Consider the following 26,915-nt stretch of genomic DNA (forward strand, 5'->3'; position numbering starts at 1 on the left):
CACCCCACCTCTACACATCCTGCTTCCTTGGCCCACAGACCCTGCATATCTGATGAGCTCAGCTCACTTCCAGGCCCTGGATGGCCCACCAATCCCAGTGGTCACGCAGCAGGAGGAATACCACCCCTCCTCCGGCACTGTGTGGCCGTGAGCTCCCCACACTGACTCATCCGGTCCTAAAGTCACCTTCTCAGCTAGGTGTTACTGTTGATGGGGGAACTCAGAGTTAAAGATTTTGGCCTTAGCTCTAGTTGACAGGCTTAAGTGATTAATGCACGTGGAAAGCTGTATTACAGAAACTGGAGGGACTCCAAGCAATTCAGGAGGGAATTGTTGATCAGCAGATAAAGAAGTCCTAGGAAAATCGCTGCTGGACTGCAACTCTTATCCCATTAACCTTTTTCCCCAAACCTCTTTCTTCTTATGAGAAGCTCGTTCCTGAAAGATGGTTTTTGAGTGTACATAACCTGCTGTCTTCTCAGGTCATGGCATCTGAATAAAGTGACTGTAAAGATTCGATCCCTGTCTCTGCTTATGTGTTCTGGTAGTGACAGGCAGCACGAATGCCGATTTTTCTGCTTTCACTATCTTGATCATTTCACAGATGAAAAAACTGAGTCACAGAGTGGGGAGGGCAGCTAGGAAGTAGCCCATGTTTGTGGCCTTCCCTGGCTGCTGGAGCCTTCCCCCAGCTCCCCACCTGGAGGCCCACATTTGCCTCCCACTCCCCCGCCCCCCGCCCTGCCCCAGCCACAGCAGCACCAGCAAACAAGATCTGTCATTCCTTGGGCACGACAAACTCACTTTTATTTATTGTACCTGTGGGATGAAATGAGAGGTCCTGCCTGGGTCTGGCCCTCTGTCTGGCCTGGGCCCTCCGGTCCCAGGGGCTGCCTCCCTGGTGAGGGACTGGTCTAGATCCTCCAAGCTAAGTGGGTGAGCTCAAGCCAGGTGGTCCAGGAAGGCAAGGAGGACAAGGTGGAAGTCTTTTGGCTTGTGGAGGTAGCAGGCATGGCCTGCATCGTGCAGCTTCACAACAGAGTGGTTGGGCAGGTGGCGAAGCTGCCGCAGTGACTCCCGGGCCAGGACTCGGTCCAGTTCCCCATACAGGATGAGAGTCGGAGTCTGCAGGGCAATGCGAGGGGCTGTGAGCCTGCAGCCTGGGGAGACCGGCCCTCAAGCTGTCTCCTTAGGGAATCTCCCCCAAACACCCATCTTTTCCATCCAGATCAGGGATGGGGCCATGTGTCCTCCAAGTGGGGCCTGAGTCCTTTACTCCATATGACAGGGAGCCAGGACCTTTGGAGACCCTCCTCCCAGTACCTTCACAGCCCAGAATTGTTCCTGGGTGTAGTTCTGCGTGGAGGCAGGTGCGATGGGCACGAATCCGTGCAGCTGACGGTGGTCTCGCATCAGGAAGGGCAGGGCATAGCGGCCGCTCAGCGAGGGGCTCACCAGCACGGCATTCTGCACCTCCAGGTCCCGCAGCGCGCGCTCCAGCAGCTCCGCCCGCCCCTCCTCTGTGCTGGCCTCCTTTGAAGGTGCTGAGTTCCCAAAACCTGGGAGCAGCAGGAGGCACCCGCTGAGGGGAGCTGGAAAGGAACTCAGGACTTCTGCCCACCGCCGTGGGGGAACGGGGTGGGGAGCAGTGGATCATGGCACATGCTACTCTGAATTTTTTGTGTGATGTAATAGGGCCTGCCAGAAAAACACCTTTCATTCTTCATGTTGGCAAAACTAAAAAAGACCGATAACATGCAGAGTTGGGGGAGATGTGGGGGAATGGGCACTTCCACACACGGCTGACGGGAGGGCAAATCCACAGAGAGGTTTTGGAGAGTAAGGTAATAATTGTCAGAATGTGAAAGATGAGTGTCCTTTAACCCGTCAATTGTCCTTGGCAGCTGCCCTGCAGAAGTGATTGCCCACAGGCTCCAAGGAGCACATCCCAAGATGTTTTGGCTTCCGTCCTCAAGCTTCAACTGACCCCCCGGACTCCAAGTCAACCTCCATATCCTCCGGCAGAGGGATGGCCAGACAGAAGCCGTCTGTCCCTCCAAGGGCATGCACTGAAGACAGGAGGGCCACAGCGTCTGGCATGATCCACAGACATGGTACAGGGGAGGGGCCTGAGCTGCAGGTGGACCCACGAAGCAGGCAGGGCACCACTCATGTTCACAGCCCCCATCATGCCCTCCTGCATGTTCTCTGTACCGCTAAGTACACAAACGTGTCCACAGAGGCTCTGGCTCCCCGGGACTGCTGGGGTGAGAGGGGGAGCAAAGTGTGGCTCAAGTCACTGAGGGTATCGCTCTAGTTTGATTTTTTTAACGGCGAGAGCGATAACATAAATCATTAGACAGCTAAAAAACCCAAATGCTCCTTTTTTCATAAAAAAGATGGTGAGCTCTCCCCATGCAACCCGGGGAGGCCAGGCAGGTTTTGCTCCACGACATGCAACAGTTCACACAGATTTACAAGGTGAAAATAAAGACACAGACCTTTCGTATAGCCACCCTATGCTGCGACCTGCCACTGCTCGTCCAGACTCTGGGCTCCGGATGCCCCCTGGCCACATCTTGGGGCCTTCCTGCCCCACTAAATCCCCCTCTGGAAAGCTGCCCCCCTTGGACTTGCTGCACCCTGCCTCCCCAGGGGTGGGGGCTCTCACCTGGGAGGTCAAGGGCCACAGCCCGGTAGCCCCTCTGCGCCAGCAGCTGCAGCGTGCCCAGCTGCTCCCACGTGTGGGAGTTAAAGGCTTTTCCGTGGAGCAGCACCACCTCCGCCCTGGGGGCACACAAGGCGGGGTGGGTCCTGCAGGTCTGGAGGTGGCCTGCTTGCTTTCCAGGCTTCTCTCACTGCCCTCCCAGGCCCTGGGAACCCCAACTTGAGCCGGGGTCCCACACAGGCACTCCCTTGGGCCTGGGCCTTCCACTGGACCCTGAGGTCAGCACCCACCTGCGTGCCCGGTGGAGTGGGAGCACCTCGCGGTAAAAGATCGGGGAGTTGCCAGGAGTGAGACCAGCCAGGATGGTGACATTGGGGTCACCCCAGAGCCAGGAGGTCTGCTCTGGGGGGCCCGGCAGCCCCACGTACAGCAGCAGCATGAGCAGCAGGCCCAGGCCCAGCAGGGCTGTCTGGGGCCGGCTCATGGAGGTCTGCACCACAGTCTGGAGGGAGGAGAGGGAGAAGGGGCTGGGGTGGAGGCTCCACAAGGCCCTGGGGCCCCATCCCCAAACCCCACTCAGAAGGCCCCAGAAGAGGAAAAGCTTGGCCTTGACCCTTTGCCCTGCTCCAGACAAGGGCCTGAAGGTTCACACACAAATACTCCACACACCAGGGCAACAGTTCAGGTACCCCACTCTGTGAGGAGCATCTGAGATACCCCCCGGGCACCCAGCACACCCAGCAACTGCAACTATTATTGTGCTGGCCAAGACCACTTCCATTCATTGAGTCTTCAGATGGCTAGGGCCTGACTCCACACAGGACCATGGGGGAACAGGTATGATTACAGGTCTGTTACACTTGAGGGGACCGAGGCTCAGAGAGGCAGACTCCTGCTCAAAGTGCAGAGTGCTAGCCAGCGGGGAGCAGGGATTTGAACCCAGGGCTGGGCTCCTAACCACTGGGTCACACACACCCAGTTTGCCAAGGAGAAAAGAGTGGGGCTGGGAGGCAATGGATGAACCAGACCTTGCTGGTGGAACAGTGGGGAGGGTCGCCAGAGGTGGAAGGCTCAGTGTAAAGAGACGCCCTGGTGAGAGCATGTTTGGAAATGGTTCTTTTTATCATACTATACACAATAATGCGCAAATCAGAGTGTGTTTTACCATTGATGGGAACTTTTGATTCTCCAGCCCAGCTGATAATAGGAGGAGGGCACATGGAGCATCTGTGGAGGAGGAGAAGTGGGGGGCACGCAGGTGGGGGGGGCAGGCAGGAGAATGGCACACAGAACAGGAAGGGGCAGCCTGAAGCCTCAAGAGATGAATGCCACCCCCCACCCCATCAAGTGACCTGCTCCATGGACTCCTCCAGTCCAGGTCCTTTGCCAGCCCAGGGTACAGACCTCAGGACCAGGACCCAGACAGGGGTGAGCCAGGGCTTTGAGACTTTGCTCTGCCACTTCCTGGCCACGAGTCTTCAACTTGTCAGTAAAACAAGGGGGATAACCCCGAGGCTGCCCCTCCACCCTCCACCCCCCTCCCCACCCTGCGGTGAGATTTCCCCAAAACAGTGGACTTGACCTGGGGCTGGCCTGTCATCATTTTTTTGGCCTAGGAGGAGCACCCCTGCTTGCTCCCAGATTCCAGTAAACACATCTTTATTGAGTGCCACCTGGGCATCAGCCCCAGCTAGAACTGGGGACCAGACTCCAACCCCACCCACCTTTCGGGATATTTCCCAAATTCCCACCCCAGGGTTCCCCCCCGCAGGTGGTGACCCAGGAGCTGAGCCAAAGGAAGGTGCTTCTCCCTTCTTTCCGATCAAAACAGTCTTGGGATGAGGCCTTCTTCGCGGTTGGCTTAAGTTCCCAGTAGAGGGGGCTTGGGCGCTGGCCCCTCCCGGTAGTAAGGACTAGGCCCCTCAGACACCTCTTCCGGTAGGGAGGGGCGGGAATTCGGCTGTTGCCTTGGCAACCCAAGAGGCCGCATCACTAGACAACCTTACCTTGCCAGTAGCAGGCAACCTGGTCTAGCTAGGGGCTGGGGCTGGGGCTGAGGGTGGAGAGGTTCCAGCTTAGGTCTCTGTGCACGCGTGTGTCATTGTCGACGCGTGCACACAAACATCGAGTTTTGTCCTCACCCGCTTTTCTTTTGCACAAGCTATTCCCTATACTTAGCATCCTCTTTGGCGCTGGCCTGTGCGAAATGGATCCCTTGAAATACACGCCCTCAAAATCATGCCCACAGTCAAGCATCAGGAAGGCAGGCAGACAGACACACATGGTTTCAAAATCACGTGCAGACCCTCACATTTCAAGCACACCGTCACACACAGCAATCCTAAAACTACCCACGCACACAAAAACACACGTGCAGGCAGACGCAGATGCACACAGATCCTCAGAAATACACACGTAGGCGCGCGGCTAGTACACACCCTCAAAATCACATACACACAAAAATATACACAGAACAAGCGGGAGGACAGACCGACACCCTCCAACACATGGCATACAAAAACACTGTCGCCCAGACCCCCAATAACAAACGCAGACGCGCGCGTGCACAGCACACGGACACACCCACACTCGCTGCCCCAGCGCCTGCCCCTCCCGCAGGACTCTGCCCAGGGCGCCGGGGCAAGGGGCGGAGCAAGGATGGCCGGTCCCCGGGCACCCTGCTGGCCTCCTCCCCAGGGACACTCACCGGGCGGACTGAGATAACCCGGCCAGCGGGGCGGGCCCCGCCCACGCGGACCCAGCAGCCAAACAGCCCAGCGACCATGGCGCTGCCTCTCTGCGGGCTCCGGCCGGCCCTAGGCGGCGGAGAGCGCGGCCACCGCCGCGCGCTTGCGCAGTTCCCAGTCGCAGGCCTTGAGCCTAGTGGCCCTGTTGGAGTGGGAGCTGGAGGTGTCTCCCCAAAGCCCGCAGTCCTGGACCCCCCAAGTCAAGATTTTTGAAATTGTTTTAGGCCTAACCTCCAGGGGAGAGCCACCCAGCTCTCCCCACCCAGCGTCTCCACCTTCGTTCAGTCTCTCGTCTGTAAAGTGGGGTTACGAATAAGGGTTGTCTTAGGGCTTAGGGACCCACCAAGCCTGTGTCTGGCGGGGAGGCTTCGCTGTGTGATATACAGATAGTATCGTCGTGCAGCTCGGCCCGAGAACTTCCCTGACCTGACAAATACACACACACACTCGGTCAGGGCCCAGGGTGGCCCCCGAGCTCCTTTGGCATCTCTTTGACACCTATCCTGTCGGGTAACTTGTGACCGAAGTCTGCTCTATCCCCAGGCTCAGGGGCCACGTGATGGCCTGGCCTGGCACAGTCTGCGCGGAGCGTGCAGGAGCCGCACGGCTCTCCTTTATTGGCACCCCGTTTGGTAGGCGACCTCACATCCGTTCTACAGGCGAGGATAAGGGCATTGGCAGATGCCAATACCTGGCTGGGCACTGGCAGAACCTTGCCCTCAAACCTGTGGGGGCCTCAACTGCATGCCTGGCGCACAGCTCTGGATCTTGGTAGTCCAGCCTGCGGATGGGGGAGGGGGACAGGAGGGCGCAGCAGGGACGAGACTCCACAGGAACCCTCCTCCTCAAGCCGCGCCTTGTACTCGTGGGGCAGGTCGCTGAGGGTCTTGGGAAAGCACTCAGTCCGGTGGTTGGGGCACGTGGGGCTGACGGGCTTGGGGAAACTGAGGCTCCTGGGAGAAAACCGGGTCTTGCAGCCGATTATGGCCAAAAGAGGTCGCCCCAGAGCACGGCCTGGCCTTATCCTTCCTTCCCCGCCTCCCAGTCTCCCCACCCCGCGCCCCATTCGCCTCCAGGACTCGCCTGCCTTTAGTCTGCGCGAACCCTCGCAGCTCCTCAGGTATCTGCCCTGTGCCCCCGACCCTCTCCCCCTCTCCAGTTAGAACCCTCACCTATCCCTAGTTTCTCCTCTTCTCACTCGGCTCGCCAGACCCCCTCCCTTGGGTCTGCCCCCACCCCTGACGCGTGAGCCCTACCAGACCCTGCGAGCCAGCACCGGGGTCCTCGGAGGGGACAGAGCGAGCCTTGGCGGCGCCTGTTGCCGCGCCTCCCGGTCGCGGCGTCAGCGCGCTGAGCACCCCGCGTCCCTTGCGGGCGGGAACTCCAAAGCCTTTCCCGGTTGAGCGCTCCGATTTCCGCTTCCAGAAAGTGGGTGTTTTACTCCAACCCTGAGCTCCTCCTGCCAGCGGTGCTTAAACTAGAACCCGAAACAGTGCCTTTTAAGAGCAAGGGGTTGACGGGCAAAATAATCAGCTATTTAATGTTGTTTGAGCAGCTACCATGCTTGGTACTAAGTGCTAGGCCGGCCTGGAGTGTTTTACACCCGTGGCCTCATTTAATGCTATCAACCACCTAGGAGTGAAGTACTACTGTGTTCTCCCCATTTGCAGAAAAGGAGGTCTAATGAGAACGATAATCGTAACGGGAGCCTCCTGTATCGAGTTCTTGCTACACCCTCGCTGCTAATTCCTTTTTGTTAAAGTTGTTCATTCCTGATGTAGGCTTTAACGTCCTGTATCTCAGATGAGGAAACTGAGGCCCAAGGCTGCACAATTAAGTGAGCAGCACACCTTTGTGTCCCTCGCCCCAAAGCATGTTCCTGGAGGTCTGGGAGCCTCTGGGAGGCCTCCTTGCTGCTCCGCAGCCCGCCCTCCCCTTGCTGCTCCACCTGGGCCGTTGTCCTGTGGCTCATCACCTGGCCTCGCACCGCAGGCGCTGCCCCGGCACAGCGGCAGCATGGCAAGCGTGGAGCGGCACGAAGGTACCTTCCAGGTGCAGGGCCAGAGCCTCTTCTTCCGGGAGGCCCGGCCGGGCGGCGGGCAGCCCGCCCGCTTCTCCGTGCTGCTGCTGCACGGGATCCGCTTCTCCTCTGAGACCTGGCAGAATCTGGGCACGCTGCTCAAGCTGGCCGAGGCTGGCTACCGGGCTGTGGCCATTGACCTGCCAGGTACTTTCTGGGCAGGCATTTGAACAGGGGTGGCGGGGACCTCCTTGGGGGCCCAGTGCTTGGGGCAGGGGTCTGTGTGGTTGGGCCACAGCGTGCACTGCAAGGACCCTCCAGCTTGTCTAGTCTTGACCCGGAAGCCGCTGACCCAGATCTCTAGTCCAGCCGTTGCCCGGGGCAGTGTCTCCAAGCTTGGGTTTCCTCCCCTGTAATGGGAGATGGCTGCACTCCCGCCCGGGGCTGGCTCTCCAGTGTATGGCGCATCACGGGGATTGTGTGGTCAGTGCCTGACACACAAAAATGGCTGCTCAGCCAGTTGGAAATGAAGTATTTTGACAGAGCCATAACCATAGGTTCTGTTGGAAACCCTGAAGAGTGAGGCTGAATATCCTGGCAGCTTTGGGAGCAGGGCAGGGCCTGGTGGGTGGCTAAGCCACTAGCCATGATCCCAGGTAGAAAGCCCTAAACAGGGTCAGGTGAGGCAGAGGCAGCCCCAGATTGTCAGCCATAACCTGGATGCGCTGGCCCTAGCCCCTGGTGCCAAGTGTGGCAGGGACTGTGGCAGACCTGCTCTCCTCTCCGCTTCGGCTGAGGCTGGTACAGTTTCAGTGCCCAAGTGTGGGCCTTGGGTCCCCAGGGAGCTTTAGCCTCTGAAGCCCAGACCGGCTGAGCTTCAAGGCTAAAGTCTTGAGCTAATCTTCCCAGGGAAGGTGGGGATTCGCTAATTGGAGGGGAGGTGCCTGTGCAGAGCCAGCCCCTCAGCCACTGCTGTCAAGACACTCCCACTGCCATCCCTGGGACAGGTGCCCCTGAGCAGTTAATTTTCACAACAGTCTTGAATGGCAGATACTTCTTTTTCTCCCTTTAACAGATGGGGAAACTGAGCAGAGGAAAGGGCCAAGGGGACTTTCCCAAGGTCACATAGATAGTAAACGGAAAATTGGGACTTGGGTTTAGCTGTGCTGGGCTTCAGAGCCTGCTTCTTCCTGGCACTCTGTGCTGCAGGGGGAGACAGGCACAGACCCGAGGGAAGTGGCTCATGCTTCAGGTGCTCTGTCACAGCAGGGATATGACCTAGGAGGGCTTCCTGGAGGAAGGGACCCTCTCTATCTTGTTTTCCTACTCATGGCCCTTGTCTTGTCTCTCCCACACCTAAATCCCTGCAGGTCTGGGGCGCTCCAAGGAAGCAGCAGCCCCTGCCACTATCGGGGAGCTGGTCCCCAGCAGCTTCCTGGCAGCTGTGGTAGACGCCTTGGACCTGGGCTCCCCAGTTGTAATCAGCCCGTCGCTGAGTGGCATGTACTCCCTACCCTTCCTCACGGCCCCTGGCTCCCAGCTTCGGGGCTATGTACCAGTGGCCCCCATCTGCACTGAGAAAATCAGCACCGCTGACTATGCCAGTGTGCAGGTACCCCTGTGTGGGAGGCTGAGACGCCCCTGCCAGGAGCGAGGGCAAGTCCCTCTTGGGGCTTTTCCTTATCTGGGGGTGGGGTCGCCAATGGGTGGCTTCTGGGAGGAGTTGAATCACCACCCTCCACTCTTTTGATTACCTGGGCCAATGACCGCGCCAAGCCATGCACGTAACTGTGTGCTGGGACAGACCAATCTACATCTCTGTCCCTTGGGAGTGGCCCCCACCCCACTGAGCCAGCTTGTCTCTCCCCCTCATTTGGGGCGACCCCAGAGAGGCTGAGTGATGGGGAGGCTGGAGCTGGTGGGGCAGACCCCTGTTGACTTCACCTCCCTTTCCCTTCTCCAGACCTCAGCTCTTATTGTCTATGGAGACCAGGACCCCATGGGTCAGACCAGCTTTGAGCACCTGAAGCAGCTGCCCAACCACCGGGTGTTGGTCATGGAGGGGGCAGGGCACCCTTGTTACCTTGACAATCCAGAGGAATGGCATACAGGGCTGCTGGGTTTCCTGCAGGGGCTGGCATGAGGCCCAGCCCTGTGGTCGAGGGTGGGCTGCTTGCCTGTTGGGGGCTCCCTCCCTCCCTCCCTGCACACCCAACAGGTGTGTGTGTATGTGTGTCTGTCTCTCTCGGTGCTTGTCTTTCGGGGTCTGTCTGCCTTTTCCTCTTTCTCTTGCAGTGACACATTGAGGAGGTGAAATCAAGAGAAAAAATTCAGGAATCAAGGGACGGGACCTGGTGGCGGATAACCTGTTTAGATGAACTTCTCCTAGGCTCTCCTGCTTTGCTCTCCTTCTGCTGCTCTGCCCAGTCCACCCCTCCCACCTCCTCCGCGGCTGCCCCACAGGACTCACAGCCCCTACCTGGCCTCTCAGGCCACAGATACGTACATGCCCACATGCATGCACACACATGTTCCCAAATATGACCCAACCACACAGGTACATGCACCTGACACGCAGACTCAGGTGCAGCTCTGCATTGCATGCACTGACACCTGTGCGTGCGTGTGTTTCCATACAAGCACTTGCACAGGCACGCGTGCCCTCCCAACCATGCAGCACCCCAATGTCTGGGAAAGTGGGGACCCCAGGGACCGGTCCCTGCAGGAGACCTTCTGCCGAGTTTAGGGTGAGGCCTGCCCTGAGCTCCACTCACCTACAGGTCGCAGCTGACTCCAGATCAGAAATGTCCCCCAAAGGAGAGGACCACCCCTTTGACCTTCAGATTTTCCTGCGTTCCCCCTCATCTGGGTGCTCCACCCTTCCCCAGGTTATCAGGCCTGGGTCTTCACAGCCAAGCCTCTTTCCTGCTTCGACGCTGGGGGAGGTGCGGAGGAAAGTGGAGGTCGGCGAAATAAAGTCATGCAATTAGACCCCCAGGCTCTTGCTGTCTCCAGAGCGTCGCCCCGCCCCTCCCCTCCCCCCTGGGACCGCCACCACGGCCCCTCCCCCACCCCGGCTGGACCAGATGGTCCCCCTGCCCTTTGTCCACTAGGCCAGATGGAGGGGAAGGGAGATTGGATTCCCCTCCCCACCCCCACGCATCCAGGTGCCAAGAGACTCGGCTGTGGGGGGAGGTGGAGGTCAGTGGGACCAGACTGAGCGGATTACAGAGGAGAGGGGGAGGAAGACTTGCTCGGGGCGGGGGCAGCGGCACAGGGTGCTGTGGGGGGAGGAAGGGCCTTTGAATTACGAAGCCTCCACCTACTCTTACCTATTCCCCACCGGAGTACTCAGCCGCGCGGCCTCCCTTGCGACCCTAGCTCCCAAAAGAATTCTGGGGGTGGCTTTGAGGGAGCCCTGGGCGGGGTGCCCGGCTCACACCGTTCTCAGGCCCCTCCTCCGGCTGATCCGGAAACCTGTCCTGGGTAGACGAGGGCCGAGCCTCGCTGAAGCCGTGGATGGCCGAGGGGCGCAGGGGTAGATGGCGCGGAGCAGGAAAGCCAGGAACTTGAGCCAGCAGAGGGTGGGAGCCGATTTCCCACGACCCGAGCGGGAGCCGGACAGCCTGGGGGCTGGCGGCGGGGCGGAGGCCGGGATGGGGGTGCAGGGGGCTCGGCAGAGGCGCCGGGCGAGCGGCCCAGACCGAAGAAGGGACTCGGGAGCGGGCGCAGAGTGGGCGGCGTCGGAGGACCGCGCTTCAGGCCCAACCTCCCCTCGCCCCCGACTCCCAGGGGCCAAGGGCCGCCCAGCCCTCTCGGACGCGGCCGCCGCGCCGAGGCGCACCGGCGCGCGCGCGGGGCGGGGCGGGTGGCTGCGGCACTGGGGCGACTGGGGCGGGCCCGCCGCGCTGTAATCGGATCCGGGGAGGGGGCGGGGAGGGGCCGGGCCGGGCGGGCCGGGGGGTGGGGGTGGGGGGGCGCGGAGCCGGGCTCCGGGCCGGCCGGGCTCCGCGCCTGTCAAACCCCTCATTGTTCGCAGCTGATGTCACTCGCAGTTGTGAGCGGCCGCCTCTCCCGGGGACAATGTGGGACTGAGCGGCCCAGCCGCCGCGCCACCGCCGCCGCAGGACAGCCCCAGCGAGGTAGGGCGCGCGCCGGGCGGGGCACCGCGGACCGTGAAGTTTGGGGGTTCGGCCGGGGGCGGGGAGTCGGTGCCCAAGTCCACAGGCCCGGGTCCTCGGTCTGGGGGCCTGGGAGACTGCGAGGAACACGGTCTCTGTCCCACACGGGCCCAGGCCTGCACGGGTGGGGGGCGCCGGCCTGCCAGAGGAGCCCCCAATACCAGAGACCCCAGATTCGAGGCCCTCATCCCACCTGCTGTTTCTGGCCTTCGGACCTGCTCTGCCGTGGATCTCCCGCCCTGGGTTGGGGCTCTGCTCCCTCGCGGTCCCCATCTGCGGCTCCCCTGCAGTTCTGGCTCAGCCCGCACCCCTTCCCATTCTCTGCAGTCTTTGGTGGGGCCCCACACACACCTCCCAGGGCTGTGTGGGGATGACCGGGGGAGGCTCACATGGGCCCTGGTGCCCGTGGCTCTTCAGCCCCTCAGCTCTGACCTGGCTTCTTAGTTGGAGTCCTGGGGGGGCGGGGCGGGGGCTTTGGCTACTCACTTCAGCCAGGCCCTGGGGCCTGCCTGGTCAGAGGAGGGAGGTGCTGCCTCCTCACTCCCCCATCCCAGGCCGGCCATCTTGAGACCTGTGGCACCCGGTGCCCCGCCCGGCCCCAGCACCTGGGGAGTGGTCTTCCAGGGATGCGCCCAGGGCCGGTTGCATTCCCTCCTCCCAGAATATGGGCTGCTGGGCCCCACCCAGCCCAGGAGGAGCACCTTCGTGCTGGACCAACAGCGCTCGTGTCCTCGGGCCCTCCTTCCCCCACAAAGCACTTTTCAAAGCCCTGGACTCCCCAGAAGCTTAAACCTCAACTCGGGGGTGCCCCCCGTCACTTGGGATCATTCTTGTTGCCTCAGGGCCAGCACCTGGGTTCCTACCCATTTTCTGTCTCAAGGTCCCCTAGCCCCTCCAGGCCCTAGCACCCTCTCAACCTCCAGGCGCCCCCTCCCAGCCCCCACCTCCTCGGCTTCATCAGCATGCAGGCTCAGGCTGCCCAAACACAAGGGGATTGTTCTTCTTGCGTGCTCAGGGTGGGGGGCTGGGAGCAGGCAGCCCACACACCCTGGCAGGCCCAGGCCACAGGCAGGCTGGCTTTGCCCCGCCCTGTGTCCCCAGACTGGCTCTCTCCACCCTTCCTACTCTCATCACTGCCCCGCTCCAGCCTCCATCACCCCTTCTCGATGGCGCAGACCTCTTGGGGAAAGAGGTCTCAGGTACACAGGGGGACCCTTGGGTCTCCCCAGCTCTGCCAATCGCCTGTCACATAGCCTTACAAATAAGCCCTTTCTTGTCTGGGCCTCAGGTTCCTCTCTGGTGAGGCCCTTCCAGCTGGGACAGGCGAAACCCCCATTCCTCATGGGGAAGCCCACCCAGAGTTCTCAAAGCACAGTTCTCAAAGCCCACCTCATTGACATGCCCGGGGAGCCCCTGGACTCCAGAGACGGCAAGAATGGGAGCTGGGGTTGCTGAGGAATGGGCCCCTAAGCCCTGGGTCTCCGCACTGCCCGCCCCCCCGCAACTGCTCCTCTGAGACCCTCAGTGCCATCTCTAGCCCCTGATGCTCCAGGCCCCGGGAGCCCTCTCCCACACACTGAGCCTGGGTCTGGCCCCTGCCCTCCGGGAGCACTCTGCATTGCGGAAAGACAGGCTCAGAAATGCCCATTTGGGGCTCTCTCGAGTTGTAGACATGTCTTTGGGGGGCCCAGAGTCCTGGGTGATTGAATCTGACTTAGAAGGTTGGGAAGGGCTTCACGGGGGAGGCGGCATTTGAGAAGGATTTTGACAGAGCGGGGAGGATGGGCACTTCAAGCTGGGATTGCCTGGGCAGAGGCCTGGGGGCCTGGCGGTGCTAGGCGTGTTCTGCAGCCTGGTGTGGGGGGCTGGGGCAATGAGGTGGCGATCAGGCGAGTGGCTGTTGGGGGGCCAGATGGCGAAGGTCCTTAAGAGTTTGTCTATGGAGATTAACCTTTATTCCTTGGGCACTGGGGAGCCAAGGATGGCTGTTGAGCAGCAGTGTGACCCAGTCTGAGGGATGGAAGCTTAGAGACCTTTCTCAATTTGGGTGAGACAGTGAGGGTACGGGTCCCAGTGGATGGGTGTACCCCGAAACTGTCCTTCCTCCTGGAGCTCAGTCTGGGCCTGGGCCTGCCTGGCTCTCCCTTGGCTGCGCAGGCTCATTCCCGGGGGGCAGGGGTGGTTGCCGGAGGATGTTCGGAGGAGCCTGTGGCATTTCAGGCACCAGCTAGGTTGTCGGCGCTCCCCTCCCCTGCCCAGCACTGAGCGTACAAGACCCAGGGGCTGGAGCTGGTGGACCCCAGACTGCTCCCCTGTAGACCCCTCCCGCCCACTCTCCCTGGCAGTGCTATGGGTGGGCCTCCCAGGAGGCCAGAAGGCTGAGAGGCTGGGCACTCGGTCCCAGGGTGCTGAGGCAGTTCTCGTAGAGGCCTGGCTAATCGGGGGTGGTGAGCAGGAGAAGGCCAAGGCCCGGGAGGCAGAACCCCTCAGTGCCCCCAGGCCCCAGGTCCAGCCCCTGCCACGCCCTGCCCCGCCTGGTCCCCAGCATTCCCCAGCATCACTGGGTGTGGCCAGCACGGCTGCCTTTGGAGTAGGTGTAGGAGGTTGCTGGGTTAGCGGCCGGAGGGGCTGAGGGGGTACTGGGGGATGTGAAGGGAAGGACGAACGGGAGACCGGCCTCCTCTCTCCCCTAGCCCAGGTCGGTTGGTGAGCCCTGGATGGTCCAGACGCTGTTCTCTGGCCAGCAGAGCCCAGGGAATCCCCCGAGGGGTGGGCCAGTCCCCCCCGCCACCCCGCCACTGTCCCAGGAGCCCTCCCCTCCCCCGGATTGTTCTTGCTCCAGAACAAAGCCTCGGTGGACACTTGATCCCCGCATGTCGGGGGAGCTGGCTAAGCCCCCAGCCCTTTGATTGGGCAGCTGTCATGAGAGAGGGACAGCTGGGGGGAGGGGCAGGAAGGGGCGGCTACCATCGGCCGCCCGTCGCTTACACAGCTGTTCCACCCCCTCCAGCCTGTGTGGCAGGACGCCAGGGACAGAGGGAGTGGGCACCGAGTCTGGGGAGGGGGCCTGGGGAGCAGGCGGGGACACTGGAGGCCAGAGGCCTGGTCTAAGTTGGGTATGGTCTGCCAGGGAGCCCTGCTGACTAGAGGGGGCTGGGCACCCCCAGAGGTGAGCTGGAGGTCACTGTGGCATGAGGCAGGTCTACCGTGTGGGTGGCCCAGCAGGGACCCAGGGCCCACCAGGCTGGGCAGCCAGTTGCTCCCTAGAGCCCCTCTGAGGGCAGAAGGCAGGTGAGGATGCCTAACCAGGGCTGCGTGTTCTAAGGGCTGCTAGGAGCATAATTCAGACGACCGGTTTTGGGACCCCTTGTCTCTCCTAAAGGTGGGAAAGGTCTCAGGGGTCCTTCCAAACAGGAGGGACACAGAGAGACCAGAAACGCCCCCCTGGCCCCTGCTCCACGTGCGTGCACACACACATAGCACAGGTGGGTAAACAGGTCCAGGTCAGGTGCTGGTCTGGCCAAGGTCACCCACTAAGCTTGGGGCAGTAGGGTGCTACTGCAGACCTTATCTTTTCAGGGCAGGAGCCCCAGTTCTGGCCACACCACAGCCATTCTGACCTGTTTCTCCTGGGACTTAGGACCCCAAGAGGTGACGTGGAAATGACGTGAGGGCGAGGTCAGGTCCCCCACTGGTTACCACCCTGAAGGGTTCCTGAGGCCCAGAACATTCTGCAGCTTAAGACCATGGCTCCAGACAAGTTGTCAGCCCTTTCTAAACACGACCCATGTCTGCTGGCCAGGCAGAGGTCCCAGAGACTACTAAAGCCTGCTCTCCACCTTTGAAGAGCCCCCCCAAAAGAGGACTCAGAGAAGAAGGGACAGACAAGGGGAGGCAGATGGGACCTGTACCCGAGCCCCACACCAGCAGGCAGGACGCTCTGAGTCCCACCAGGCCCCAGCTCTCAGTGACCTTGGGCAGGGCACAGACCCCCTGTGGGCATGGGGTTCCCCTCCTGTCTGGGGAATGTGTCTGCCCAGCTAACCTGTACGTTCGAGCACCTTCTCCAGCCTGGCTCTGGCCTGAGGTCTGGAGACACAGGAAGGCGTCAGCCTTGGGTCCTGGCTAAGGGGCCGCCGGGCTTGGCGGTCCAGGGAGGCAGAAACCACAGTGGCATCACAAGTTCTTGGTGGGGGAGGTGCAGGTGCTGGGGGAGTGTCAGCCAGGGTGGCCAGCTCCAGGCCTGCCAGTGGGCCCACGGAACACGGCCCCTGACCTCTGGAGGGTCTGCGGGCAAAACTGGAATGGAGGGAGGAGCAGGTCCTGGAGAAGCAACAGCTACTGGGTACTTGGGGGGGGCAGGGTTGTCACCCCTGCATACAGATGAAGAATCAAGCCTCATGCCATGCAGTAGCTTGCTCAGGCTTGCTGAGGAAGACCCAGGTGGGGACACTCCCACTTCCTAGTCCATGCTCGAGCCCTGGCTGGCCGGAGGGTTCTGAAGAGGGTATTGGATAGAGCCCCGTGCCCTTGACCCTCCTGTCAGGACAGGGCAGGGGCCGAGGAGGAAGGCCCCCAGAGGCCACAGGTGGGCCGGCCATGCCTCCTTGGCCCCATGCCCTTCCAGGCAGGGTGAGGATTTGGTTCCGGCTCAGACTTGGCTCCAGTTGGTCCCACTCCCTGTGTTCCTCCTTGGGTCCCCATCCCCCAGTGAGCCCCCCACCATCAAGGCTGAGCTTTGGCGGGAGACAGCCATTGGAGGAGAGGGATTTCCAGGCAGGATTAAGGTTCAGGATTAAGTCCAGGCTTGAAAAGGGCTTGGGTGGGGAGGGCTGGCGACCAGGCTAATCCCGGAAGCTCGTCTCCGGCTCCCCCTCTCTCCATCAGTTACTAGACTTGCCATTCCCAGCCCCGCCAGGTCCCTTTCTTATCCCTCACCACACAGTTCCTCCATTGTATGGGTGAGGAAATCAAGGGCCAGTAGGAAGTGCTGTTGGCTGGGAAGGGGGCCGTCCTGGACACTGGCCCCCTCAGCACATAGGAGAGGGCTTGGAAAACCACTGGGCAGGCCACGCCCCCCACATGCTCTCTAGAACCAAGTGGGCCCTGCCCTGAGCTGTCTGAGGGGCTTCCGCTGCAGCAAGCTCCAGTGGACAGGGACCACTTCTGAGGTGGGGCTGCCAGCTTACGCTCCCAAGCCTTTGCTAAGCTGGGGGAAGGCAGGGGCCCAAGACCCCCTCCTAGAGCTTTGCTACCTTCCCTTAAACTGTCCTTCCTAGACCTCCCGTGGCCCCCCATGTCTGTGCTGGGTCCGAGCTCCAGGGGTCCTGTGTTCCAAGAGGCCGGCAAGGAGGCTCTCCCTCTCCAGACCCCCAGAGGCCTCCTCATTCTTCCCTCTGATGCTTGGGAGGGAAGGGTGCTCGTGGAGACTGGGTACCTGCCACTTAGGTCCACAGTGCATTTGACTTTTTAAAAAAATTCCACCCACTTCTTTTTTTTTTTAAATTTTTTAAATGTATTTATCTTCAGAGGGGAAGGGAAGGAGAGAGGGAGAGAAATATCAATGTATGGTTGCTTCTCGTGCATCCCCTGCTGGGAACTGGCCTGCAACCCAGGCACGTGCCCTGACTGGGAATTGAACCGTGATCGTGTGGTTCACAGGCCTGCGCTCAATCCCCCGAGCCACACCAGCCAGGGCCCCACTTCTTTTTTTTTTTTTTTAAGGATTTTATTTGCCTACTTTTAGAGAAAGAGGAAGGGAGGGAGAGAGGGAGAGAAACATCAGTGTGTGAGAGACACATGGATCAATTGCCTCTTCCACGCCCTGCAATGGGCACCTGGCCCACAACCCAGGCATATGCCCTGACTGGGAATCGAACCAGCAACCTTTCAGATTACAGGCCGGTGCTCAGTCCACTGAGCCACACCTGCCAGGGCTCATTTTACTTCTCATACCTCTTCGGGGATAGGGCTCGGTTTCCTATCTTCCTGCTGGGGGCTCAGGCCCAGGGAGGTTCAGGGAGTTGTCCAGGGTTGCACAGCTAGTGAGTTGCAAACAAGTGCCCCAGGCAGCAGGACGTGTGCAACTCAGGGTCTGTGTCATCTCCCTTCTCTGGGAGCCTGGCTGGCCCCGCCCCGGGGTCCCTACGGAAGGGCAGGGGACCCGAAACAGGGCTGGGCTCCTACCTGAGCCCCTCTCTGCCGCCCCTGCTAGAGCCAGCCAGGCCGCAGCGTGCACGTGGACGCACTCCCAGGCCACCTCGGCCACAGCCCCGCCTGGCAGGATGAGCAGCTCAGATGCGGGGCTGGAGGAGGAGCCGGAGCTCAGTGTCACCCTCACGCTGCGGATGTTGATGCAGGGGAAGGTGAGGGGCTTCTCTGCTGGGACTTGGGGGCGGAGGCAGGAAGGATGGGGAGGCCTGGTGTCGGCAGCCTCCTGACTCCACCCTTGTCCTGTTTGCAGGAGGTGGGCAGCATCATCGGGAAGGTAGGTGCCGGGTTCTGTGCTGTGTGTCCTCTTAAACCCGAGGCCTCTGCCCCCCACCGCTCGGACCAAGAGCCTTCTGTTTTCCCCCCTGCAGAAAGGAGAGACCGTAAAACGCATCCGGGAGCAGGTGAGGAAGGAGCTGGGGAGGAGCCAGGGATTCTGATTTGGAGGGGAGGGGAGGCCCCGTGAGTGTCCTGAGAAGGTGGCGGTTTGCAGCTGCTGGAGCCTATGAGTGGGGCGGGCAGACAGGTTGCTGGTGAGGAAGGAGCCCCGCTGCCCGGCGCGTGTCCTGTCCCCTCAGAGCAGTGCCCGGATTACCATCTCCGAGGGCTCCTGCCCAGAGCGCATCACCACCATCACCGGGTCTACGGCGGCCGTCTTCCATGCAGTCTCCATGATCGCCTTCAAGCTGGATGAGGTGTGTGACCAGCTGGGGTGTAGGCCTAGGCCAGTTCCCTGGGAGGAACAGGACTCGGGCTGGTGCTGAGAGGGGAGGCCCAGCCCAGGCAGGTTTCTCGAATTGGTGCAAGACTGTGGGAGGGCTTCCCTTTCCGGCAGGGGGGCAGCTGGGGCAGCCGGGGCTAACCCACAGTCTTCCTGCCCAGGACCTCTGCTCTGCTCCTGCCAATGGTGGGACCGTCTCCAGGCCTCCTGTGACCCTGCGCCTGGTCATCCCTGCCAGCCAGTGTGGCTCGCTGATCGGGAAGGCTGGCACCAAGATCAAGGAGATCCGAGAGGTGAGGAGAAGGGGAAGCCACCCCCAGGGTGCCCCACCCTGCAGCTGCGAGAGAGGAGCTGGGCTTCCGGCCGCCCCCGAGCCTGGGCAGCTCTTCTCTGGGCTCTGGGAGCAGCCAGAGTGGCCCCTCTTCTCTGCTTGCAGACGACGGGTGCCCAGGTGCAGGTGGCAGGGGACCTGCTCCCCAACTCCACGGAGCGTGCTGTCACTGTGTCCGGGGTGCCCGATGCCATCATCCTGTGTGTGCGCCAGATCTGCGCCGTCATCCTGGAGGTTCTGTGCTGGGGTGGGGGGAGCAGGTGGGGGCTGGGCCCGGGCCCTCTTGTCGTGCCCTGAATCCTGCACAGGTGACACCTGGTGGGGGCAGGGCAGGGAAGCAGGGCTGGACAGAAAGCCCCGGCGGCAGATGCTTTCACCTGGGGCCTTGGGGAGGGTCCTTGTGAGGTCAGGGGTGTCCTGACAGGGCTGCTCCGTCTGTGCCTTTCAGTCCCCACCCAAAGGAGCCACTATCCCGTATCACCCAAGCCTGTCCTTAGGTACTGTCCTTCTCTCCGCCAACCAGGTGAGGGGACAGCAGAGGGGTGGGAGCATCATTGCAGAAGGGGGATCGAGATGGTGGAGGGGGTGGAAGGAGGCCTCGGGGGTCCAGGGGGAAGCAGGGAGGAGCGACTGTGGCCGCACTGCCCTAACCTGTCACAGTAACCTCCCTTCATCCACTTTGTCCCTACAGGGCTTCTCTGTCCAGGGTCAGTATGGGGCTGTGACCCCAGCTGAGGTGAGTGGCCACAGCCCAAGGCACCCCTTCCCCAGTCAAGCCTCCCCTGACTTCTGACCCCTCTTCTTCGGCTCAGGTCACTAAGCTCCAGCAGCTCTCAGGCCACGCAGTCCCCTTTGCCTCACCGAGCATGGTGCCAGGTGAGCACGCTCTTGCCGGAAGAGGCGGGGCAAGCCCCAAGGGGCCAGGCAGCCCCCTGGAGTGGACGTGGGAGGCAGAAAAGGCCCAGAACCACGACCAACCCCTCTTCTCCCTAGGACTGGATCCTGGTGCACAGACCAGCTCGCAGGAGTTCTTGGTTCCCAACGATGTGAGCAGGGGATGGGGTGGTTTGAGGGTGGGTAGGGGCCCTGGGAGTCTGGGCCTTGCCTAGGGTTGAATCCCCCCCCTTCCCCCACTAGCTGATTGGCTGCGTGATCGGGCGCCAGGGCAGCAAGATCAGCGAGATACGGCAGATGTCGGGGGCTCACATCAAGATTGGGAACCAAGCAGAGGGCGCCGGCGAGCGGCACGTGACCATCACGGGTTCGCCGGTGTCCATCGCCCTGGCTCAGTACCTCATCACTGCCTGGTGAGTGAGGGCTGGGGGTAGGGGGTCATGGGTCACAGGGCATGGGGCTTCTGTGCCTGAGAAAGACACAGCAGGGCGGGGAGGCTGACCTCTGCCTGGTGCTGTGCTCTACCTCCCCCCCTCCGTGTTGCCCCATCTTTTTCTCTAGCTACGCCCTCTGTCCTCTTCCCCCAGGCCTGGCTCTGTGTCCTGGGCCTTTGGCCTCCCCATTGCTCCCCCTGCCCCAGACGGTACCCGCTGTCCTCTCTTCCCTCCCTGCCCTTCCCCCGTTCCCATCTGCTCCCCAAATATGTCCACCCCGTGTCCCAGTTCTTCTCAATTCCCTTCTTCTGTCTTTCATCTAATCTCACCCCCGATTTTGTCCTCATTGTCTCTTCTCACCCCACCTTCCCCTTCACCCCCCGTATCCCTCTCTCCAGTCTAGAAACGGCCAAGTCTACCTCTGGGGGGACACCCGGCTCGGCCCCCGCAGACCTGTCTGCCCCCTTCTCGCCGCCCCTGACGGCCCTGCCCACGGCTCCCCCAGGCCTGCTGGGCGCTCCCTACGCCATCTCCCTGTCCAACTTCATCGGCCTCAAGCCTGTGCCCTTCTTGGCTCTACCGCCTGCCTCCCCAGGGCCACCGCCAGGCCTGGCGGCCTACACTGCCAAGATGGCGGCGGCCAATGGGAGCAAGAAAGCTGAGCGGCAGAAATTCTCGCCCTACTGAGGCCGGCTGAGGCGCAGGCATGGGAGCAGGCAGGACCGCCGGCAGGGGCTGCCTCCACACCCGCCCTGCCAAGGAGCCTCCAGCCTGGGGTCCCAAAACACCACTAATGCCCAGAAGCATGGATGCCCTGCCTGGCCCGGGTCTGTGGGAGCTCCTGCCCTCAGAGTGGGGGCTGTTTCTGGCCCAGGTTCTGGGAGGTGCGGCTGCGCCAGGAGGGGGGCTCTACCCCGTCTAGCTCTGTGCTTAGATGCAGGGAGCATCCTTAGTACCCCCTGCTTTGGGGGTCACTCATGCACTCCCCATCCCTTAGGGCTTCCCAGCCTACTGCCCCCTTGTGGGGGTCACGGAGGAGGGCTGGGCGCGGCTGGGGGCCAAGCTTCTCTCCCCACCACCCCTCAGATTCCTGCTGTTTCCACTGACACCCTTTTACTGGAATGGACTGACTGGGCTTGGCTGAGGGCAACCCAGAGGGGGCGCTGCTGGGCATCTGGGGGCGTCCCAGGGGGCAGGGCTGAGTTCTCAGCAGCAGACACTCTGTACAGTTTTTTCAATCCCTGTTTTTGAATAAATATTCTGAGACCAGGAAGCAGTAAAACATTGTGGGTATTGGCAAAACCAAGGCAAATGGGTGCAGTGGGCCCGAGAGGACCCCCGTCTGTGAACCCACCAGCCCTAGTTCTGGGCTTCAGGACCCTCTGGGGGACACGTCCACCCTCAGGCCGCTAGCACCAAACTGCTCCCGTGGTTGTCTGGGCATGAGAGAAGTTGACGGAGGAGACCCAGTAGCTTTGTCCAGTCTCTCCTTGGTGCAGGGGGGTCCTTCGGAAAGTGATTCGCCACTGCTTCCTCCTGCTGTGGCTGTAACCTGGCCCCGCCCTGCTGGGCCGGGCCCTGAGGACCCTCTTTGGGATCCTGCCTGCCTCCACCCCTTCCTTGGTCTGGGGACCATCCATGAGTGTCCAGACCACCTAAGCTGGAGAAGCCCTTTGAGATGCTCCGCACAGATGGGGAAAATGAGACTTGGGGAAGGGCCGGTATGCACACAAGGCCGCACAGAGTTGGGCGGAGAACCCAGGACTCCTAGCTCCCAGAAGCCTCTGGGCCTCACCAGGTTGCAGCCTCCCTTCCTGCTTTTCCTGAGCCAGAGTCTCAGGGCACCTGCCGTCACCTGTGCAGCAGGCTGGACGGTCCTCTTTTAAATGCCACCCCCCTTTCTCCGTCCCAGCTCAGTATATGAGACAGATCTCAAGTGGCCTTTGGCATGCTGAGGATCGCGCCCCTGGCCAAACCCGGGTCTTGTTCTGGTGCCTCTGAACGGCCTAGGGCAGCGCCCTCTGGAGGTTCCTTGAGGTGCTGCAGGAGCGCCCGCGGGTGCCAGGTGCGCAGAGTGCAAGTCCGTGGGCACCGAGGCACCGCTTGCCTGGCGAGGCGGCCCAGCGCCCGGCGCACCGGGCGCTGCAGCAGGCCGTACAGGAAAGGGTGAGCTGCGAAGGCCGAGTAGGCTACCCAGGTGACCGCCGCCTCGGCCTTCGCGGCCTGCGCAGCGGGAGCCAGGCAGGCACAGCCATAGGGCAGCCAGCAGGCTGCGAATTGGCCCACGGCCAGCGCCGGGGCCAGGGCTGCTTTGACCCCAGGCAGACGCGGCCGGAGGGCGGGTAGGATGGAGAGGCGGCTGTCCAGGGAGTCCGAGCGCAGCCGGGCCCCGCGCGCGGGCGGCGGGGGCCGCAGGGCAGCGCGACGGGCCACGAGGAAGATGCTGCCGTAGGCGGCGAGCAGCAGGAGGGCGGGCAGCGCGAAGGCTAGCAGCGCCCAGAGCGGCCGGAAGGGCCCGAGGCCTCCGGCCAGGACCGAGCAGCGGGCCGGGGCCGGGGGCGTTGCGGGCGGCGGCCCGAGCAGGGAGAGCGCGCCCAGCAGCGCCGCTGTGGCCCACACGGCCGTGAGCACCAGGGAGGGCGCAGGCCGCACACTGGGCCGCAGCGGGTGCACAATGAAGCGGCAGCGCGCGAGCGCCAGCACGGCCACGCCGAGCGTGCTGGCCGGCAGCAGCGCGGCCGAGAGGAAGCGGGAGGCGCCGCAGAGCACGGGGCCCAGGCGTTCGCGGCCCAGCCCGGGCGGAGGTGCGGCCAGCAGGCCCAGCGGCATGATGGAGGCTGCTGCCAGCAGGTCCACGATGCACAGGTGCATCAGGTAGAGCGCGTCACGCAGCCCTGGCGTGCGCAGCACCACGACCAGCAACGCGCCGTTGCCCAGCAGTGCTGCTGCTTCCACCACAACCGCCAAGATCAACACCATGGAGCCTGCGACCTCTGTGGCGTTCAGCCCAGTGGAGTTGGCCATCTAGCGCTCAGGCTTCACCCTGTGCTGGGATTTGGAGAGCGAAATGAAACAGCCCTCCATCCCCCATTCCCACCACCCGTCCCTTGCTCCTCTGGCCCCTCACCTCACAGGCTGCCCGGGCTCTGGCTCTGCTGCCCAGGCCGCCATCCTCTTGGGGGCTTGGCCAGCCTCATGGAGGGCTGCAAGGCTGAGGCTGTGGCTCTCCCCCCTGCACCAGCAGCTCAGCCCCTGCTGGAGATGGTACTGGCTGTCACTCTGATGTTGCCCTTTACAGCCACAGAGCCAGCAGGCAAGGGAGGGGCAGGGCCTGGCACCAGCCCCCTGGGTCCTAGCAGCTGCCGGCTGGAGGCTGGAGGCTTGAGGCTTCTCCTGTGCAAGTGCCTGTGGAGGGCCCCACAGCAGGCCCAGGTGGGGGTCTAGCGCCAGGACCCTAGTGTGTGGAAGGTGGAAGAAACCTGAGCTCTCCATCTGTCTCCAGAGGACCACGTCTCTCCCCTTCAGGCAGCCTGCCCCCGCCCCCCACCTTGTGGTTCTGCGTGTGACCCTGGCCCCTGAACCTTGGGGTTCGGTTCCTTCCATTATTGCTTCAACCTAAGAGTAGGAGCAGCTTCCTGCTGCTGCTGGTCTGCGGGTTCCCTCGCCACCCCACTTTGTAGCTCAGTCCCTTTTGGGTATCAAAGTCCTCTGGTCTGGAACACCTGGAGCAATGTCAGCTTGGCTGACAGGGTCTTGACTGACGCATGCCCCGCAGTGTGTCTCCTGCACAGTGGCCGAAGCACATCCCTGTAACAACAAATTGACAGGGCCATGGCCTTGCACTCACCCCTCCAGGAAAGAGGTTCCCGTCGTCAGAGCAGGTCCCCTGAGCACTCTGAGCACACCCTCCTCCTCGTCTCCCCTGCTTGCAGCCGTAGCAGTCATCCTGCCGGTTGCTCACACCTCAAACGGGTTTCCACCCCAGGACCTTTGCATGTCCTCTTTTCGCTGTCAGACACCCTGCCTCAGTGCAGAGCAGGGCTCGCCCCTCACCCGATTCAGGTCTCTGCTGGAGAGAGGCCCTCGTTGGCCATCGGTCTCTTCTGGGATCATTCCACCTCCTCGCCAATCCTTTTCTCCTGCTTCATTCTTCTTCCTGGCTCTTCCCCTACCCGATGCTGTGTGTCCTATCTGCGCGGGTGCTTGTTTAGCGCCTGTTTCACTGGAACATCAGCCCCCTGAGAGCAGGGTCCTGTCTGTATCTTGCTCACTGTGGGCCCCTAGGCCCCATCCCAGGCACGTGGCCAGCATCAGTGCAGATCTCGGTGGTAGAGATCAGGCTTGGGGCCTGTAGGTGGACTCTCTTTCTGCTGAGATTTAAAGGGCCCCAGCCCAATTCTCCATGATTCATAGGAGAAGGCCGGTGCCCAGACAGGGGACTAGTGTGTCCCAGATCATGCAGCTGAGGTGTCCCTGAAACCCAGGTCACCTGTTTCCTAGGCTCTGTCCACAGCTTCAACTTGGGTATTCACCTCTTGGAGGTGAAGTGGCATTTGGAGGTTTTGTTCAGAAGGAAGAGAGGGGGCCATGGCCTTGTCCCTGCTCAGTTATGCCTGCAGGCCTGGCAGCCCCTGAGCCACCAGGGCCTGGTCAGGGCTCAGCAAGGCCAGGCAGGGAGAGCAAATAAGAGAATGGACCGGGGACAGCAGTAGGCAGGGACAGGGACTAAGGTGGGTTGGAGAGTGCCTGCTCCTCCAAATGATTTAACTCGGTTAAAAAACTTTATAGCTTATCTGTTTATTTACTGTTTTTAACTTGCCAGAAGAAATGAATAGAGACACTGTGACTCAGTGGATTGAGTGCAGAATTGCAAACTGAAAGGTTGCAGGTTTGATTCCCAGTCAGGGCACATGCCTGGGCAACAGGCCAGGTCCCGAGTCAGGGGCGTGCAAGAGGCAGCCAGTTGATGTTTATCTCCCTCTTTCTCCCTTCCTCCCCCTCTCTGTAAATATAAAATAATAATAAAATCCTTTTTAAAAAAAGAAATAAATGAATGAAGGATAAAGAAGAAACCAACGACCCTGGTGCCTTATGGCAGGTGGGTGGGAGTGGAGGGGAGGGGTCAGGGCTGAAGCCCACTCTGAGCACAGCTCTCTGTATAGGTTGGACTTCTTGGAACTATGTTAATGTTCTGTGTATTGGAAAAAAAAAACATCTATAAAGATGAGGAAAACCCCCTAAAGGTGAATATAAGCAGAAACGAACGAGGCAGACAACTGTACTTGCACAACAAAATAATTTGGAAAAAAAGAACGAATCTGCCCGTATTTCAGATGAACAACAGCCACAGCAAAGGGAAGGGAATGGCTAACCCGAGTAACCCGTAAACTGGTTCCGATGCGTCAGCCTCAGTGGAAAGGCAAACGGGGAATCTTGAAGAAGCTTTGAGAAAGCCTGAGTCCTGCTTGGAACGCTCATTTCTCACCGTGGCACAAGTGTGGCAATTCAGAATCTCCTTCTGGTATAGAATGGAGTAAACAAGTAGACAGGCTGATGCGGAGCACGTCGAGGTTCTTCCCATCGGAGAATAAAGGTGGAACTGGAGGAGAGTGAGAGGGCCGTGTGCCGTTGGGTGGGAGCTGGGGAAGTGGATGTAGAGAGACGTGCGTGTTCTGTGCATGTACACCCTTCCTGGCTTTTTGCTACAAGGGCTCAAAAGCAGTGACACTTGGTACCAAGAGCATTTCTTCTGTCTGGAAACTGGATTTTAAATACGATTTCCTGCTCTAGCGAGGTTGGGCTCCTTGGAGAAATGGCTGATCAGATGGTGCAAGATGAGCCGGGAAATGAGGAAGGCCTCATAAGTAATGGAGACGCAGGAGTCAGCTTGAAGGACCTTCTACATCTAGGCCACATCTAGGACAATCGGAGGCTCAGAGTAAACAAGGACAGGTCGCTGATTACAAGTAGGGCAGCTGGTCACTTTCAGGGGAGAGACCTCGTGTGGCAGCTGTCTAAACAATCAGTTCATGTCACCAACAGAGGGACATGTCCCTCCCGCCAGAATGCCCCCGAGGAGATGTCATGCATGTTGGGTCCCCCCACATGGCAGCAGCTGAATCTAATCATGACAAGACATGAGAGAAATCGAGACTGAGAGACCCTGTGAAATGACTGGCCTGTACCCTTCAGGGCTGTGGAGGACATCCAAGTCATGGAAGAAGAAATAAACGGCTGAGACAGGTTTCAGATCGAAGGAGAGTAAAGAGACAAGACAGGGAGATGCTGTGGGGGACCGCCGGCTGGGTCTCAAGCTGCTGTAGCACCCACGTCCTGTGTCTGGGAGGCCCACCTGGGGCGCTCACAGGCATCCTTTCCCGAGCAGAGCCGGGCCTTGGGGATGTGCAGGTAGAAGACACTCCAATGCGAAGGCAGGGGCAGGGCTGGTCTGCCTGGCCTCGTCTGGACTAGCGGACAGGGTCGCCAGGTGGGGCCGCCCCATGACCACCGGTTCTGAGTTGATGGCCAGGGTTGCCTTTGAAGGCTGAGGCTGAGTGATCGGAGGAAGTGGGTGTGGCAGAGGTGGGTGCAGTTGGACCGGGGTGGGTGGGGTCAGCGTGGGGCTGGAGCTGCTGTGTGCTCTGGTGGCTCACTGTGGAGAGAAGGGGGGGTCCAGGCTTGTGGGACCGCAGCACAGAGAAGCAGAGTC

General features: G+C 61.0%; 4 protein-coding genes across 12 annotated transcripts; 2 read left to right on the plus strand and 2 right to left on the minus strand.

Moving 5' to 3' along the window:
• Window positions 1-785: 785 nt before the first annotated feature.
• ABHD14A (abhydrolase domain containing 14A) lies at window positions 786-11,912 on the minus strand. Of its 6 annotated transcripts, XM_037049580.1 has the most exons (6): window positions 5,376-5,428; window positions 3,697-3,796; window positions 2,959-3,170; window positions 2,672-2,787; window positions 1,324-1,559; window positions 786-1,125 (listed from the first exon to the last, which is right to left on the minus strand). In XM_037049580.1, exons 2-6 carry the CDS (start codon window positions 3,793-3,795, stop codon window positions 943-945), a joined length of 846 nt encoding a protein of 281 aa, XP_036905475.1. In that variant the 5' UTR covers window position 3,796; window positions 5,376-5,428; the 3' UTR covers window positions 786-942. The 6 variants fall into 6 exon arrangements, with proteins under 6 accessions (XP_036905475.1, XP_036905481.1, XP_036905478.1 ...); XM_037049586.1 differs by lacking the exons at window positions 3,697-3,796; window positions 5,376-5,428 and adding an exon at window positions 11,810-11,912; XM_037049583.1 differs by lacking the exons at window positions 3,697-3,796; window positions 5,376-5,428 and adding an exon at window positions 10,768-11,297.
• Window positions 5,489-10,426, plus strand: ABHD14B (abhydrolase domain containing 14B). 2 transcript variants are annotated; one of them, XM_037049588.1, is made up of 4 exons: window positions 5,489-6,047; window positions 6,461-6,535; window positions 8,806-9,047; window positions 9,399-10,426. In XM_037049588.1, the coding sequence occupies exons 1-4, from the start codon at window positions 5,975-5,977 to the stop codon at window positions 9,576-9,578; spliced, it is 570 nt and encodes a 189-aa protein (XP_036905483.1). In that variant the 5' UTR covers window positions 5,489-5,974; the 3' UTR covers window positions 9,579-10,426. The 2 variants fall into 2 exon arrangements, with proteins under 2 accessions (XP_036905483.1, XP_036905482.1); XM_037049587.1 differs by adding an exon at window positions 7,408-7,642 and having other exon boundaries at window positions 5,983-6,535.
• On the plus strand, window positions 11,397-21,479 carry PCBP4 (poly(rC) binding protein 4). Of its 3 annotated transcripts, none has more exons than XM_037049578.1 (13): window positions 11,397-11,577; window positions 17,831-17,981; window positions 18,080-18,103; window positions 18,198-18,230; window positions 18,405-18,521; window positions 18,709-18,840; window positions 18,984-19,112; window positions 19,327-19,401; window positions 19,570-19,614; window positions 19,691-19,754; window positions 19,872-19,924; window positions 20,016-20,185; window positions 20,802-21,479. In XM_037049578.1, exons 2-13 carry the CDS (start codon window positions 17,901-17,903, stop codon window positions 20,866-20,868), a joined length of 990 nt encoding a protein of 329 aa, XP_036905473.1. In that variant the 5' UTR covers window positions 11,397-11,577; window positions 17,831-17,900; the 3' UTR covers window positions 20,869-21,479. The 3 variants fall into 3 exon arrangements, with proteins under 3 accessions (XP_036905473.1, XP_036905472.1, XP_036905471.1); XM_037049576.1 differs by having other exon boundaries at window positions 11,398-11,577; window positions 20,605-21,479; XM_037049577.1 differs by lacking the exon at window positions 18,984-19,112 and having other exon boundaries at window positions 20,605-21,479.
• Window positions 21,480-21,544: 65 nt separating this feature from the next.
• On the minus strand, window positions 21,545-23,391 carry GPR62 (G protein-coupled receptor 62). Its single transcript, XM_037049579.1, has 2 exons — window positions 23,334-23,391; window positions 21,545-23,254 (listed from the first exon to the last, which is right to left on the minus strand). Exon 2 carries the CDS (start codon window positions 23,228-23,230, stop codon window positions 22,139-22,141), a length of 1,092 nt encoding a protein of 363 aa, XP_036905474.1. The 5' UTR covers window positions 23,231-23,254; window positions 23,334-23,391; the 3' UTR covers window positions 21,545-22,138.
• Between the last annotated feature and the right edge of the window lie 3,524 nt (window positions 23,392-26,915).

Source organism: Sturnira hondurensis, unplaced genomic scaffold (assembly GCF_014824575.4).
Source record: "Sturnira hondurensis isolate 20B ecotype Veracruz unplaced genomic scaffold, ASM1482457v3 Scaffold0006496, whole genome shotgun sequence".
Taxonomy (NCBI): Eukaryota; Metazoa; Chordata; class Mammalia; order Chiroptera; family Phyllostomidae; genus Sturnira; species Sturnira hondurensis.